This window comes from Diabrotica virgifera, chromosome 9, assembly GCF_917563875.1.
Source record: "Diabrotica virgifera virgifera chromosome 9, PGI_DIABVI_V3a".
In the NCBI taxonomy this organism is placed as follows: Eukaryota; Metazoa; Arthropoda; class Insecta; order Coleoptera; family Chrysomelidae; genus Diabrotica; species Diabrotica virgifera.
Genome location: NC_065451.1, coordinates 67,663,915 through 67,679,297, shown reverse-complemented (window position 1 = coordinate 67,679,297; position 15,383 = coordinate 67,663,915). Strand labels below are relative to the sequence as shown.

Sequence of the window (15,383 nt, the reverse complement as noted above, 5' to 3'; positions counted from 1 at the left end):
TAGTAACTGGAGAAAGCTTAGCACAAAATACGAACATTTACCCTAAAACACTTAAATAAAACAATCCTCCTTACCGAGATACAGAGTGTTTTATTACAAATATTATAAAATTATTTTAGCCCATTGTTTTAACACCTTCCAATATTTTTTGTTCAAACTTGACAAACAGTTTACGCATGTTGGGATACTCTAACGTGCCAGAGGCGCGCTGCAGGGATATAAACTCCATTTTCGACCCTTTCCCCTCTCACAATCTACGACACTGTAGTAATAATCATTTCAGCATGTTTTTTAATTCCTTGTTACTTTTTACATAAATATCATCCTTTTGTCTCATTGCGATAGAGTAAGTAGTTTTCAAGTTATTCGCGTTTAAAATAATGGGTTTCATAAGACTAGGTAATAGGGAACTTGCATAAAATTTTAAATTCTAAAAAAATGTTATAAATCGCAACAGAACATAATTGTACATGTATCAAAGATAAAAAGTTGTTTTTTGTGTTCCGTTTGGCCCCTAAAGACGATTCTAAACGCGTCGTGACGTCATCCGGTTATATGTTTACATTCTATACCAACAAAGTAAACAAAATTGTATATAATTTTAAATTAGACATTATAAACATCACTAGAAAATACGTTTGATCGTTTGAACTATTTTAATTACATAGAAAACTTATAACAAATTGCAGAGTCTCAGATGCAGAATCCAAATCAGATGCAAATTTAATAAAAATTAAAATGGTAAATAGTAGTTTAAACCTGAGACTTTTCGCGTTGAAAGTTCTTACTGGTACATCCTTAATCTGCGACTTTTTCAATTAATAAGACAGCGGACGACGAATATAGAAAACGAAAGGGAAACGATCACATTCCGCCTTCATTCGTCTAGGAAAAGGACAGCAGAGGAACTTTCAGTACTCAAACCGAGTAAAGGAAATAAAATAATAAATGATGGTTTTGCTTGTTTTCGATTCAGAGGATTGTACACCAGCTAGACAGGCTGTTTCTACCATTTCAGGCGTCTTCAGTAGCTTTTGTTAGCGTGCACACCTCTGAATCGAAAAACAGCTCCAGCATCATTTTAAAGGGAATCTGAAAAATAATTCAAATTTCCCATTAGACGCGATACAGCGACATCTCATAACAAATTGAAGAGTCTCAGATGCAGAATCCACCAATTTAATAAAAATTAAAATGGTAAATAGTAGTTTAAACCTGAGACTTTTCGCGTTGAAAGTTCTTACTGGTACATCCTTAATCTGCGACTTTTTCAACTAATAAGACAGCAGACGACGAATATAGAAAACGAAAGGGAAACGATCACATTCCGCCTTCATTCGTCTAGAAAAAGGACAGCAGAGGAACTTTCAGTACTCAAACCGAGTAAAGGAAATAAAATAATAAATGATGGTTTTGCTTGTTTTCGATTCAGAGGGTTGTACACCAGCTAGACAGGCTGTTTCTACCATTTCAGGCGTCTTCAGTAGCTTTTGTTAGCGTGCACACCTCTGAATCGAAAAACAGCTCCACCATCATTTTAAAGGGAATCTGAAAAATAATTCAAATTTCCCATTAGACGCGATACAGCGACATCTCATAACAAATTGAAGAGTCTCAGATGCAGAATCCACCAATTTAATAAAAATTAAAATGGTAAATAGTAGTTTAAACCTGAGACTTTTCGCGTTGAAAGTTCTTACTGGTACATCCTTAATCTGCGACTTTTTCAATTAATAAGACAGCAGACGACGAATATAGAACTTATACTTTTACAAAATGGCACTAAACAACATTTATAGTGTTTTCTTTTATTTTCAATAGTAAACCTTCTTTCCTTTCCTTCAAAAACTGTATCAAACTCCAATCTCAACAAACTGGTACAATGATAATACAATACATGTCATTAGAATATACATATTTTTCCCTTATTACGCGACGATGAGCTAGTCAAATACCCAAGTAGGTGAAGGAAAATAAACTAAAGAATAAGAAGAACAATCTACCTAAACATAACCATAAATATAAATATAATCATGAAGTTCAACTATGTGGCGTCACGGGTCGTTTGAACTATTTTAAATCACAGAAGACTTTAAATTTGTACTTCTAAGTTATTATGCAGCTTTCATTCGTCGTGGTAGTCAGACGTGCGTAAGAAAGAAGCTTGTTTTTAAAAACTGGTGTTTATAAATTAGGTATATACATAAATATTTTGTGAACCTTAAAAGTACATTAATTACACCAAATAAAAAAGCGAAATCGGAATAAAGACATTAAAAACTTATGAGTGCAGTTAGTGGGGGCGAAGCCCCCGATAAAAATGTTTTAGAAACCCAAATGAATACAGAACATGCAACATGAGCAACGTATTTTCTCTAGAAACAGAAACAATTAATTAATCAAAGACAATTAACAATAGGAAAATATAAACTCTGTATTAGTAACTCTGTAAAATATCTTGGTCTGCATCTAGAATCTAGATAGAAAACTATTATGGAAGGACTGTATCCACCAAATTATCAAAAAAAAACAAGTATGTAATTCTATAAATATTTCAAGAGCGTTTTGTAGAGCAAAGTGGGGAGCAGACCCAAATACGGCTTTACTATTCTACAAAACAATGGTACGATCAATAATGGATTATGGAAGTCAACTCTATGGAACAGCAGCAGATACACATCTAAATAAAATCGAGATACAACAAAATAAATGCTTATGAGTTTGCCTGGGATATCTTAAGTCAACGCCCATAAACATTATACAAGTTGAAGCCGTGGAACCTCCTCCTAAACTAAGTAGACAACTATTAAGCAGAAAATTCATGCTAAAAACCATTTCCAAAAAAACTTCTTACCTCAATAGTATACAGTCATTAACAGTTCAAGTTTTGACCCATAGATACTGGCACTTCAAGAAAACCCCACTCCTAGTAAAAACTTTCTCAGAAATAGCTGACATTACAGATATACTTTATTCCAACCAACGGTTTTAATTTACTCACCTGAACAAATTTTCTCACGTGAAATTAGAACCTACTATTTTGAAAGTCAAGAAGTAGCAAGTATCAATCAAACAAAGTTCAACGAAACAAAAAACACGCAAAACTTTGAGATTACATTTTCTCCAACTTAAGTTTTGATTGGAATTTTGCTATTTTTGGCAATTTTCACTCGTAATATCGATAGTTTTTATTACAATAATATATGTTATGAGTATTTTAAAGATATGAAAATTGGTGTGGAGAAAGACTACCGAAATAAAAAGGTGATGGTTTGAAAATTATGATCCTATTGTTTATATCTTTGCCGTAAACGCCGGTCAACTTTGAGCGGTTGTATCTCAGGAACCATTCATCACAATTAAACGTTTTTTCTTTTAAAAGAAGCGTCCTGCCGCTTTTTTCCAATACCTTTTCATAATTTCATTTAATATTTCCCGAGATATTCTATTTGTTTATAAGCCAAAAAATTGTTTACAAGTTTAAAATATCCCCGAGGCCGCTTAAATAGTCCAATTTCAATTCTGTACAGTACACTAGATAGGTAGGTACAGTATCTTTTTATACAAAAATCATAGTTAGTCCAGAAAGCCACTGCGCATCCGCTAGGAAAAATATTCTAATTCGGATTTTTTGCACAGTCTTACTCAAAAAGGACTCCTTTTAACAAATTTGCATGTTGCCAGGACCAAAAGGTGGTCAAAAATTTTTTAAACGTTTTTTTCCTAAAATAATTTTTTTGGCATGGAAAAAAGTTTTTTTAGGTTTTAGTCTTTGATGACTTTTCTCTAAAAATGATAGTTTTTGACATATAAGCGATTAAAAATTGAAAAATTGAGAAATCGGCCATTTTTAACCCTCAAAAACTATGTGAAAAACTGAAAATTTTAATGTTGCCAAGGTAGGTAGATATTCTTTAAACATCGATTGATGAAATCTCGAAGAGTTTTTTGCAATACAATGTTCAAAACTCCTTTGTTTTTTAATTGCTAATCAAGCGTGCGCGACACTATTTTCCACCGACAGTATGGTGCAAATGAAAGGAATAAATTCGTTATTTCGTAAAACGGCGACTTTAAGGAAAAATCCCGAAACAGGTCGATTTTTATTTTTAAGTTATGATATTGTGGCATATATGGTATACTATTGACGTCATCCGTCTTGGCGTGATGACGTAATCGATGATTTTTTTAATGAGAATAGGGGTCGTGTGGTAGCTCATTTGAAATGTTCTTCAATTCCCTATTCAGTAATGTAAACATTTACATAATTATTTATACAGGGTGTCCTTCTATTTCTTTTTTTGTCAAATAATTTAATTTAATAAAAAAATATTGGACACCCTGTATAAATAATTATATAAATATTTATATTACTGAATAGAGAATTGAAGAAGCTTTCAAATGAGCTAGCACACGACCACTATTCTCATTTAAAAAATCATCGATTACGTCATCACGTCCAGATGGATGACGTCACTAGTATACCATATATGCCACAATATCATAACTTAAAAATAAAAATCGACCTGTTTCGGGATTTTTCCTTAAAGTCGCCGGTTTACGAAATAACGAATTTATTCCTTTCATTTGCACCATACTGTCGGTGGAAAATAGTGTCGCGCACGCTTGATTAGCAATTAAAAAACAAAGGAGTTTTGAATACTGTGTTGCAAAAAACTCTTCGTAATTTCATCAATTGATGTTTAAAGAATATCTACCTGCCTTGGTAACATTCAAATTTTCAGTTTTTTACATAGTTTTTGAGGGTTAAAAATGGCCGATTTCGCAATTTTTCAATTTTTAATCGCTTATATGTCAAAAACTATCATTTTGAGAGAAAAGACGCTAAAGACCTTTTCTGTTTGGAATGATCCAAAAAACCTAAAAAAACTTTTTTCCATGCAAAAAAAAATAATTTTAGGAAAAAAACAAAAAAAAAAACGTTTAAAAATTTTTTGACCACCTTTTGGTACTGGCAACATGCAAATTTGTTAAAAGGAGTCCTTTTTAAGTAAGATTGTACAAAAAATCCGGATTAGAATATTTTTCCTAGCGGATGCGCAGTGGCTTTCTGGACTATTATTCTTATGCATCATAATTATTGTGGTTATTATAGCGACCGTAAATTTTTAAATAACAATTCAATTGTTGCTACACTGTTCATTCAATTTTCATCGGCTTCTGGAATCATAATCTATACGAAAAGAGCTTTTATATTACCATTTAATTATTGATAAACAATTACTTATCTAAAATTTTAGTTGACAATTTTAGAGATTTTAAAGATTTTGTTGGAAAAACCCGCATTTTCCGGGGAAAATTTTCGTCGAAGTAAATCGGGAAAAACATGTCTTTATGCAGAATTTAATTACGGTGAATTTTTATTTAGGTGTTTTTGGTGTGAAGTTAAAATCTTTGGAGTTATAGAGCAAAAATTGAAAAAGACACGATTTTCGGGCGCCATTTTGTTTATAAAAAAGTAGCACACTATCTGCGGACTTTGCATACCTATATTATTAATATATACAATCATAAGATTTGATTCCAGCAATAAAATTGCTGGTAAATAACTTTTCCCAAAAATGGCCTATTCTCCGATAATCTGCCCAGACTAATGTTAAATGTTCTGGCGGTTATATTAAACTTTCAAAAATACAAAACAACAAACATTATTACCTGTAGGTGGTAACGGAGGTGCTCCATTATCTGAATAATGATTCCTACTATCTCCGCTACTAGTCGACTGGGGACTGTCCGACCTGCATTCGTTATTCACAACAGGAGAATATTTCCTCTGTAATGAAGCATGAACATGAGGACTAGCTCTCGGCGACATCGAACTGTCTACCGTATAAACTTGAACGTGGTTGTCATCGGATGAATACGGTGGTGGGGGTAATGGCGGATGGGCGCCCATCCCTCGCTGCGCTTTCGCCTTCGCTTGCATGGTGCTGGCGTAACTCGGAGGTTCCGTTGTTGGTACGGTCACTGGTGGGGCGGTATTTGAGGGACTAGCGGCGGGTAGAGCTATTGCGGGCTTCGTTCCATTATAGCTATAAAAAATTCAATATTCGTTTACCGAACCAACTAAAAAGCATGGAAGAAAATCAGAGTATTAGAACCATCTGATAAAATCGAACTTTTACGTAGTTATTTATATTTTCTTGAGTTGCCACTTGTCACGCAATTTAGACAAAATTGTGAATCGAAGAAATCTAACCTAAGATAATAGTTAGCCAAAAATCAAAACAAATCTTTTTTAAAGAAATATAAGATTAAGATACAGCAATGCCAATAATAATCAATTCTAAACACACTATAAATGTACTGACACTTCAGTTTAAAAAATAGAAAGTTCCAAGTGAATGAAGAAGTCACTAACCTTCATCGCATTACTGTCTTTGTTTTAGGTCTGAATCCCGCATACCAAAAAAAGTTTATTAACCCTTTCAATGCGAAAAGCGCACCGGTGCGCTCTCGTCACATTAACTTTGTATTTAAACAAAGTATGGCCGCACAGGGCAACTCCCTACTATTTTACGCCGCACTGAAAGGGTTAATAGTAAGCTGAAAATTTGTTAATAGCTTAACGGTGTCTAGTCGGACAAACTTTGATAATATATGGGAACACTGGGACAAGGAAAGTTTTAAGTGTGGTATAGGTTACAGGTTTCGAACGTCAGACTACGAAAACGTCACATGTATTTTGTCGGACAGAACTTCCAATTTATTTGTTACCCTTTCATTAGACTCTCATGTAAAAATCAGATTGCTATTACCACAAACATAATTTTTGTCATGTGACAAACATGTTCTACGTGTCGGACTTATTAAAATGCTAAACATATTTGTCGGGCAAACATTTTTTCATATATTATATATGTGGCGACACGCTTTAATTACTATTTTTACTAATTTTAATTTTTAATAAAGTTTCTCAAAACGAAATAATATGGGTCATATAAAATTCACATTTAATATACAAACCAGATGCTAAGAAGGGCCCGTTAAGTTTTACGAAACGAAATATATCCCTAACCAGATGTTTCTGGTGTGTTCAGTTTAACAAACTGAATTCCCCATAAATTAATTACCTTATCAGACCTTATGTCAATAACTCACTTTAGAAATGCATTCGAAGACGTTTCTTAAAACTGCAGGAAAGTTTCAACTTTTAAACGCCAGATCTAAATAATTTATCGCCTTTCTGGCCAGATGGTAGAAACACAAACATAGCGTTTGTGATTTTTTTCAGCCACAGGCAGTAGATCTACAACCACGGGTCGGTTAACACACCTTCCAACAGGCTTCGGGAGGTCAGACGCACCCTCGCTGCCCTCAAACAATAACAAACCCTTTTACGAGATGAATAAACACGCCTTTTAACCAAAATAAAATAAATATACATATTATTGTTCGTTGTTTACACTTATTTTAATTGATTCGGTTAACCCACACATCGGAACATATATAAAGTTTGATATTGAATAAACTTAAAAACAACCTGCTAATTTTCACAATCATAAACTTGTCAGGATGACATGTTCCACAATTAAAAAAACACGTTTCACAATAATTAATACTTCCCCTGTTTCAGTGTTTCCATACATCAAAGTTTGTCCGACTAGACACCGTTAAGCTATTAACAAAGTTACAGCTTGATATCAATGAACTCTTTTTTGGTACGCGGGATCCAGGCCTATTGATGTATTCTGTTGTGTAGGATAGCTATTTAATTTCATGGTTTCAGGTTCTGTGAGTGGAAGAGACCTAGTATAAAAAATAAACCGGAAATGTCATATTCATCAGCAGAAATAGGAAGCGATCATAAATTGCTATTGTGAAAAATCCGAATGAAAACATATTTATATAGTAACAAAATACCAGAATACACATCAAAGATACCTGATCATAAATTGCTATTGTGAAAAATCCGAATGAAAACATATTTATATAGTAACAAAATACCAGAATACACATCAAAGATACCTACTTCAAAAAAGAATAAAAGAAAGAAGCAGAAACATATGTATGACAGAAAGTGATGGAGTCAAAGAAAGCTGGGCAAAAAATTAAGTCTAATATCTTAGCTTTAGCAAGGAAGTTCTTAGTGAAAGAATATAAATAAAAATAAATTGGTCCCAAGGCGATGAATTCCATGGTTTTATATAGAAGTGAAGGAAAAATGTAAAAAAAAGAAAAAAAAAAGCTTATCTGAAATACCAACCAAGACACAAGAGGCATAATATTATAATTATAAGACAAGAAGAAACAAAGCACATGCATTTGTAAGAAGAATAAAAAATGGATCACTGGGAACGTTTTTTTCGAAATAAATGGAACATGATTTTTATAACCTGCAAAAGGAAATATGACGCTTTATAAGAGGTCAAAAAATGGAGGTAAAGGAAATAATACAACCAAAATACATAGAAAAGGATACTTGGATTGACTAGTTAAAAAAGTTTTATGCAGAGGAACAACAATTGACGCTAGAACCGGAAACGCCAGAAATTGCGGCAAATGAAGAAGTTAAATACACAAGAAGTTAGAAAAATCCATAAGGAAAAATTTTCTTGTAGCTGGCTGTATACCATTAATTACAAAAATTGAAGAAAAAGATCTTCTGTGTAAAAGGTATATTTATTTAAAACCCCAATAAAGGGCTACATTAAAAAACAGAACGTTTTCGCTCTAAAGAGAGCATCATCATAAGCCTAAAATAAGTATAACCATAATTAGTGAAGACAAGAGTAAAAAATTTAAAGGTTGACCCAGATAAAAAATTAGGTTATACTCACAAGCTCTACATGCTAAGCCACCAAAAATACATGGGTTAAAACCCTTAAAATGCCGACCAAAAGTCTTACATTGGCGTGTTATATATTAAACCCTGGCGATGGGTGAAATTTAAACAAGATATACCTCAAAGCATCATATGACTATACCACCCACATGCACGTGGTATAAAGTCCAACCATTTTTAATTGAAGGCGACTCATCTACAAATTGAGCTGAGAACTATCGGCAACAATGTTAAATTTTAAAACTAAATTTATACCGGGGGCATTTTTATTGTCATTCGGGGGCATTCATTGTCTTCACTCTTGTTCGTATTCTCGTTTTTTCTTTCGTTTACTTGATTACAAAAAACTCCACCATGTTTTTATTTTTAATAGGCGTGTAAATTGGAAATACCGGGTGTCCACTTATATTTTCCCCCATTTTAACTGCCTATAACTTCTAAACGGCGCAAGATAAAAATATGCGGTTTTCGCTGAAATGTTTTATTTTAGTAAAAGTTTTGTCTGAATGGATTGAATTTTTTATATCGCTTTCAAATACGAAAACAAAAATGGCGGATTTTTGAAAAAAACGTTGCCTTTTTTTAAATGAAACACCCAGTATATTTTTTGTATATTGAAAGAAAGGTCATTCACCTATCCAGCGATATCAAGTCTTTCAAAATCGGTTGTCAAATCACTCAGTAATTAATTTTTAAAATGAGAGGTGCAACGTGGATATCACATACCTAAATACCATACTAAGCAAATTGATATTATGTTATGTGATTTCCACATTTGACAACCGATTTAAAAAAATTTTATATCTGGATAGGAAAATGACCATTTTTTCAAGTTACAAAAAAATATACTGGGTGTTTTAATAAAAAAAGTCAACAAAGTTTTTTTTCAAAAATCCCGGTCATTTACCTATCCAGCGATATAAAAAAATTAAAAATCGGTTATAAAATAACATAATATCAATTTGCTTAGTTATGTTATTTAGGTATGTGATATCCATGTTGCACCTCTCATTTTAAAAATTAATTACTCAGTGATTTGACAACCGATTTAAAAAAAACTTTATATCGCTGGATAGGTAAATGACCTTTCTTTCAATTTACAAAAAAAATATACTGGGTGTTCCATTAAAAAAAGTCAACAACGTTTTTTCAAAAATCCGCCATTTTTGTTTTCGTACTTGAAAGCGATATAAACAATTGAATCCATTCAGACAAATCTTTTACTAAAATAATACATTTCAGCGAAAACCGCATATTTCTATCTTGAGCCGTTTAGAAGTTATAGGTAGTTAAAATGGGGGAAAATATAAGTGGACACCCGGTATTTTCTGATCTTTTTAAAACTTTGGAGCAAAAATTGCAGCGAGTTTGTTCTTAGTTCATTAAAATGAAACCAAACATTGCTTTTTGTTGGTGCCATTTGCCATTATTCTTTCACGTTTTAATATCTGCAAAATAATATTCACGCGGTTCTCAAAGATCAAGGATAGTAAATGAGACTCAATACTTATTATAAACACACATCATAATGATAATTTGAAGTGAAAACTGACCTTGAAATACTGTATAGATAGGTACTATCTATTAATAAAATTTTACTTTATTTACTATTATTTTACTTCGAAAATAAGCCACACTTTAAGTTGAAAATTCAATTTATTTGACGTTTTGACTTCCACTTCGGAAATCGTTATCAAAATACAAAATATTAATAGGTACCTATCACTTTCAGAAGTGGAAGTCGAAACGTCAAATGAATTGTTTTTTCAACTTATATTGTGGCTTATTTTCTAAGTAAAATAGTGTATAATCATTAATATAACTAATATTGGATACAGTATGGTGCAAATGATTGGAATAAATTCGTTCTTTTGTAAACCAGCGACATTCAGGATAAATCCTGAGACAGGCCGACTTTTATTTTTGAATTATGATTTATATCATACTAATGACGTCATCCATTTGAGCGTGATGACGTAATCGGCGAATTTTTTAAATGAAAATGGGAGTCGTGTACTAACTCATTTGAAGGGTTATTTATTCAATTATCTATTCAGTAATATAAACATTGATATAATTACTCATACAGTGTGCCTAAGAAAAATTATTTTTAATAAATTAATCGACGCAAAAAGAAGAATGTGTGTAATTTATTTAATTCAAAAAACATTCTAATGCTTTCAGAAAATAGAAAAAAATGTTGTTTATTTCACAAATAAACATTGTTTTTCGCTTAAATTAAATAATGTTTAAACTGTCAAGGGGCAGATGGGTGGCAGCTCGAACATTAAAATTAAGCGAAAAGCAATGTTTATTTATCAAAAACCATTTTTTTTTCTGTCTTCTGACAGCATTAGAATGTATTTTAAATTAAATAAATTTCATGCATTCTTCTTTTTTGAGCCAATTTAATTAAAAAAAAAATTTCTTGAACACCCTGTATAAATAATTATGTTAATGTTTATATTGCTGAATAGAGAATTGAATAACCTTTCAAGTAACTATCACACGACCCCTATTGTCATTTAAAAAAATGATCGATCATGTCACCACGCCCAAATGGATAACGTCACTAGTACGATATATGTCTCAAAAATCATAATTTAAAAGTAAAAATCGACCTGTTTCAGGACTTTTCCTTAAAGTCGGTGGCTTACGAAATAACGAATTTATTCCAAACATGCATCATACTGTACGTAATTGCATAAGATGCCACAAAGAAATAGATTCAGAAGAATATTTACTTTATTTTGTTAGAAAACTAGAAAATACCTGTCAAAACATACATGATAATTTAATAATTACATAGATCTTAGATTTAACTTTTACGTAATTACTTACCTACCTGTTTATATAAATAATAAATAATTAAAATATTATTTTGGTACGCCACTGCAAAGCTGACAAAAGAACTATTGGTGACTCGTTTTAAGTGCGATGTTGCCAATGAAACACCTTCAATTAAAAATAGTTGAAGTATAGTCATATGATGCTTTGAGGTATATCTTGTTTAAATTTCATCCATCGCCAGGGTTTAATATATAACACGCCAATGTAAGACTTTTGGTCGGCATTTTAAGGGTTTTAACCCATATATTTTTTATCTTGGTCAACCTTTAAATTTTTTACTCTTGTCTTCACTAATTATGGTTATACTTATTTTAGGCTTAGAACACTGATGATGCTCTCTTTAGAGCGAAAACGTTCTGTTTTTTAATGTAGTCCTTTATTGGGGTTTTAAATAAATATACCTTTTATACAGAAGATATTTTCCTTCAAGTTAGAAAAACACTTAAAAAGCTAAAGAACAGAAACAGATGCAGGAAAAGACGGAATACCTAACGAATTACTGAAATATTGCGGAGTAGCAATGACAGAACAATCAACGACATTAATTAAGAAAATTATAAAACACAATAAAATACCGGAAGCATGTAATGCATTATGCAGGTAATGGAGAACTAGTGAAACTAATTATTCTACTATTAAAAAAGGAGATAAAAACAGCCAGCAAACTACTGGGGTATAAACTTGTTAAATACTACCTTAAAACTTACAACTTAAAGGACTCCGCAACACTCCTTATAGAAAAGTGGTCCCGGTCAAATTTAACGAAACTTTGGCCAATGAGAGTTCTCAGTGAGTAGATTAAAAAAGTCGGCACCTGGGTCTGAAAAACTATTATTCTCGAGCTACAGCCTTCTGAAGTTCTTAAATTCAGGTACTCGGATTACGTTAAGTGCACTAATTCACGGTCAAGTGAATGAAAATATCTATTACTGAAAGAAGACAGACTCATTTTCTTCATTCATATTTGCGTGTTGCATATGAATTCGTGGTCAAAAATAGATGCATCGTATTTTAGTCTTCAGAAAACCTCCGAAAAGTCCTCAGAAAATTGAAGAAGTACGATAAAAAATGTGCTGCTAGAGTGACATAACAATTATCATGCTTTCGTGAATGCTTCTCACTTATCCAATACCAGCATAGCTGCAGTTACACCTTATCTTTAGAAAACTACTAAACAGTGGCGAATTTAGGGGGAATAAGGGAATTCCCCTAGTAATACGGTCCAGAATTAAAGAAAAAATTGTTTAAACATGATTATTACACGTTGAAATATGTTAGCTTACATGCAACTTACTACACACAGACAAATCCAACCCAATTAACTCGACAGATAGGAAAATAAAGGGAACTTTATTGTTTCCATTTATGTTTACATTTATGTAGTTTCGGTTAGCTATTTGATATATTTTGGAGTTGGTGTTTTATTGGAAGTCGCCCCCCTCCCCCAAGGCAAATGTTCCGTAATTGTTACTGAAGTATCCTAATAGGTTGTTAGTTAACAAGACATAAAATTGATGCTGAAGACTATTCTTTGCAAATAATTTAAGCTAATTGCAAAAACTACTGCTTCGTCGGCATATCTAATGATTTTAGAGGCACTCTATTCTGCATGCGTGAAAACGTGAGACGTCTTGTTCTGCTCTAGCAGCACTTATTGTGGTTGTTCCCCAATATTCTGAAGGCGCTTCAGTAGCAGTGGCGGAACAGTTGCCTTGGGAGAGGGGGCGACTTCCAATAAAACACCAACCACTAAATACATACAATAGATCAACCCAAACTACAAGACATAGATAATAACATGTGCAATAAGTTCCCTTAATTTTCCTAACTGTCGAGTTAATTGGGTTGAAGTTGTCTGTCTGTAGTGTTTCATGTCGGCTAATATATTTTTTAATGTTTCAAAAATTTTTCCTTTAATTCTGGACCGTGTTACGGGGGAATATATGTATACGCCCATACCCATGGTCAGGGGGCCGTGCTGCCCCTGGCTTTTCGGTTGCTGTAAACTATATTATATTGTCATCCAACGTATACAAAATGTAATGTGCAACGTCTTCACGTCTGCCCCCCCCCCTAAAAATTTTTATATGGGCGCCCATGCGGTGGGAGGGGAATTACCCTATTCTCAGCTACTGCAGCTATGCTGGTATTGGATAAGTCTGAACCATTCATGAAAACATGATAATTCTTATGTCGCTGCAGCAAAACATTTTTTATCACACTTCTTCAGATTTCTGAGTACTTTTCGAAGATTTTCTGAAGACTAAAATACGATGCATCTATTTTTAACCACGAATTCATGTGCAACACGCAAACATGTATGAAGAAAATGAGTCACTCTTCTTTAAATAATAGATATTTTCATTCGCTTGACTGTGAATTAGTGCACTTAACGTAAACCGAGTACCTGAATTTAAGAACTTCAGAAGGCTGTAGCTCGAGAATAATAGTTTTTCAGACCCAGGTGCCATGGACTTTTTTAATCTACTCATTGAGAACTATGATTGACCAAAGTTTCGTTAATTTGACCGGGACCACTTTTCCATAAGGAGTGCTGCGGGGTCCTTTTACAAGAACTAATTTATCAGAGGATAAGTTACAGATGCAATATTCGTCACAAAGCAAATTAGTGAGAAATCATTAGAGTATATAGATAGACCAGTATTTCTGTGTCTGATTCACTCGAAGAAAGCCTTTGACACAGTACGACTCAAAGATGTAATCCATATTCTGTACAATAAAGAACTTTCCCTACAACTTGCAGAACCTATAGACATAGGCAGCGGAATAAGACAACGGGACTCATTGAGCCCTATGCTGTTCAATCTAATCGTGAATGGAATCATCAAAAGTGTCAACAAATCAAGAGGACACAGAATAGGAAACAAAGAAGTAAAAATACTCTTTATATTACGCAGATGACGCAATATTGATAGCCCAAGATGAAGATAGTCTGCAAAGAAGGTAAAGTAAATTGATGAGGTATCAGTTGTTCGAAAACCACTAGATCGAAGGCGTCGCCGCGTCACCGCGTCACCACTAGATGCGTGTTGTCGCCGGTTCTTTTTAATGCCTACTCGGAAGAGATCTTGAAAAAAGCTCTGGATAGTGAAACAGCTGGAATAAAGGTAAATGGAGTTCCCATTAACAACATTAGATATGCGGATGACACTGTCATCTTAGCTGAAAATATTGGGGATCTTCAGAGGCTGGTGACCAGAATAGCAGAGTTTGGAGAAGAATACGGGCTAACAATGAATGACAAGAAGACAAAGTTTATGAGAATATCGAAAACTCAAAGAAATAACGAAAATCTCGTCATCAACGGATCCAATATCGAACGAGTCGATCAATATGCATACCTTGGAACAATGATCAACTCCACAGGAGATTACTTACAGGAAATCAAAATCAGGATAGAAAAGGCTAGATCAAATTTTAACAAAATGAGGAAAGTGCTCTGCACAAGAGATTTGAAGTTGGAGCTAAGAGTTAGGTTGGCTAGGTGCTACGTTTTCTCGACTCTGTTTTATGGAATGGAAGCTTGGACCTTGAATGCTGCATCAATGAAAAAACTAGAATCATTCGAGCTGTGGGTGTACAGAAGAATTCTGAAAATATCGTGGACAGAACACGTTACAAACAAAGAGGTTCTGAGAAGGATGAATAAAGAAATGGAAATCCTAAATACCATCAAAACAAGAAAATTGGAATATCTCGGACATAT

General features: G+C 33.3%; 1 protein-coding gene across 1 annotated transcript in view; it reads right to left on the bottom strand.

Annotated features, from left to right (window-relative positions):
* Positions 1–15,383, bottom strand: part of LOC126892475 (serine/threonine-protein kinase Warts) — a 124,024-nt gene that overhangs the window by 53,394 nt on the left and 55,247 nt on the right. Inside the window, exon 6 of the mRNA XM_050662006.1 lies at positions 5,677–6,053. Within this exon, the coding sequence (XP_050517963.1) occupies positions 5,677–6,053 (377 nt within the window). The remainder of the gene's footprint in view (positions 1–5,676; positions 6,054–15,383) is intronic.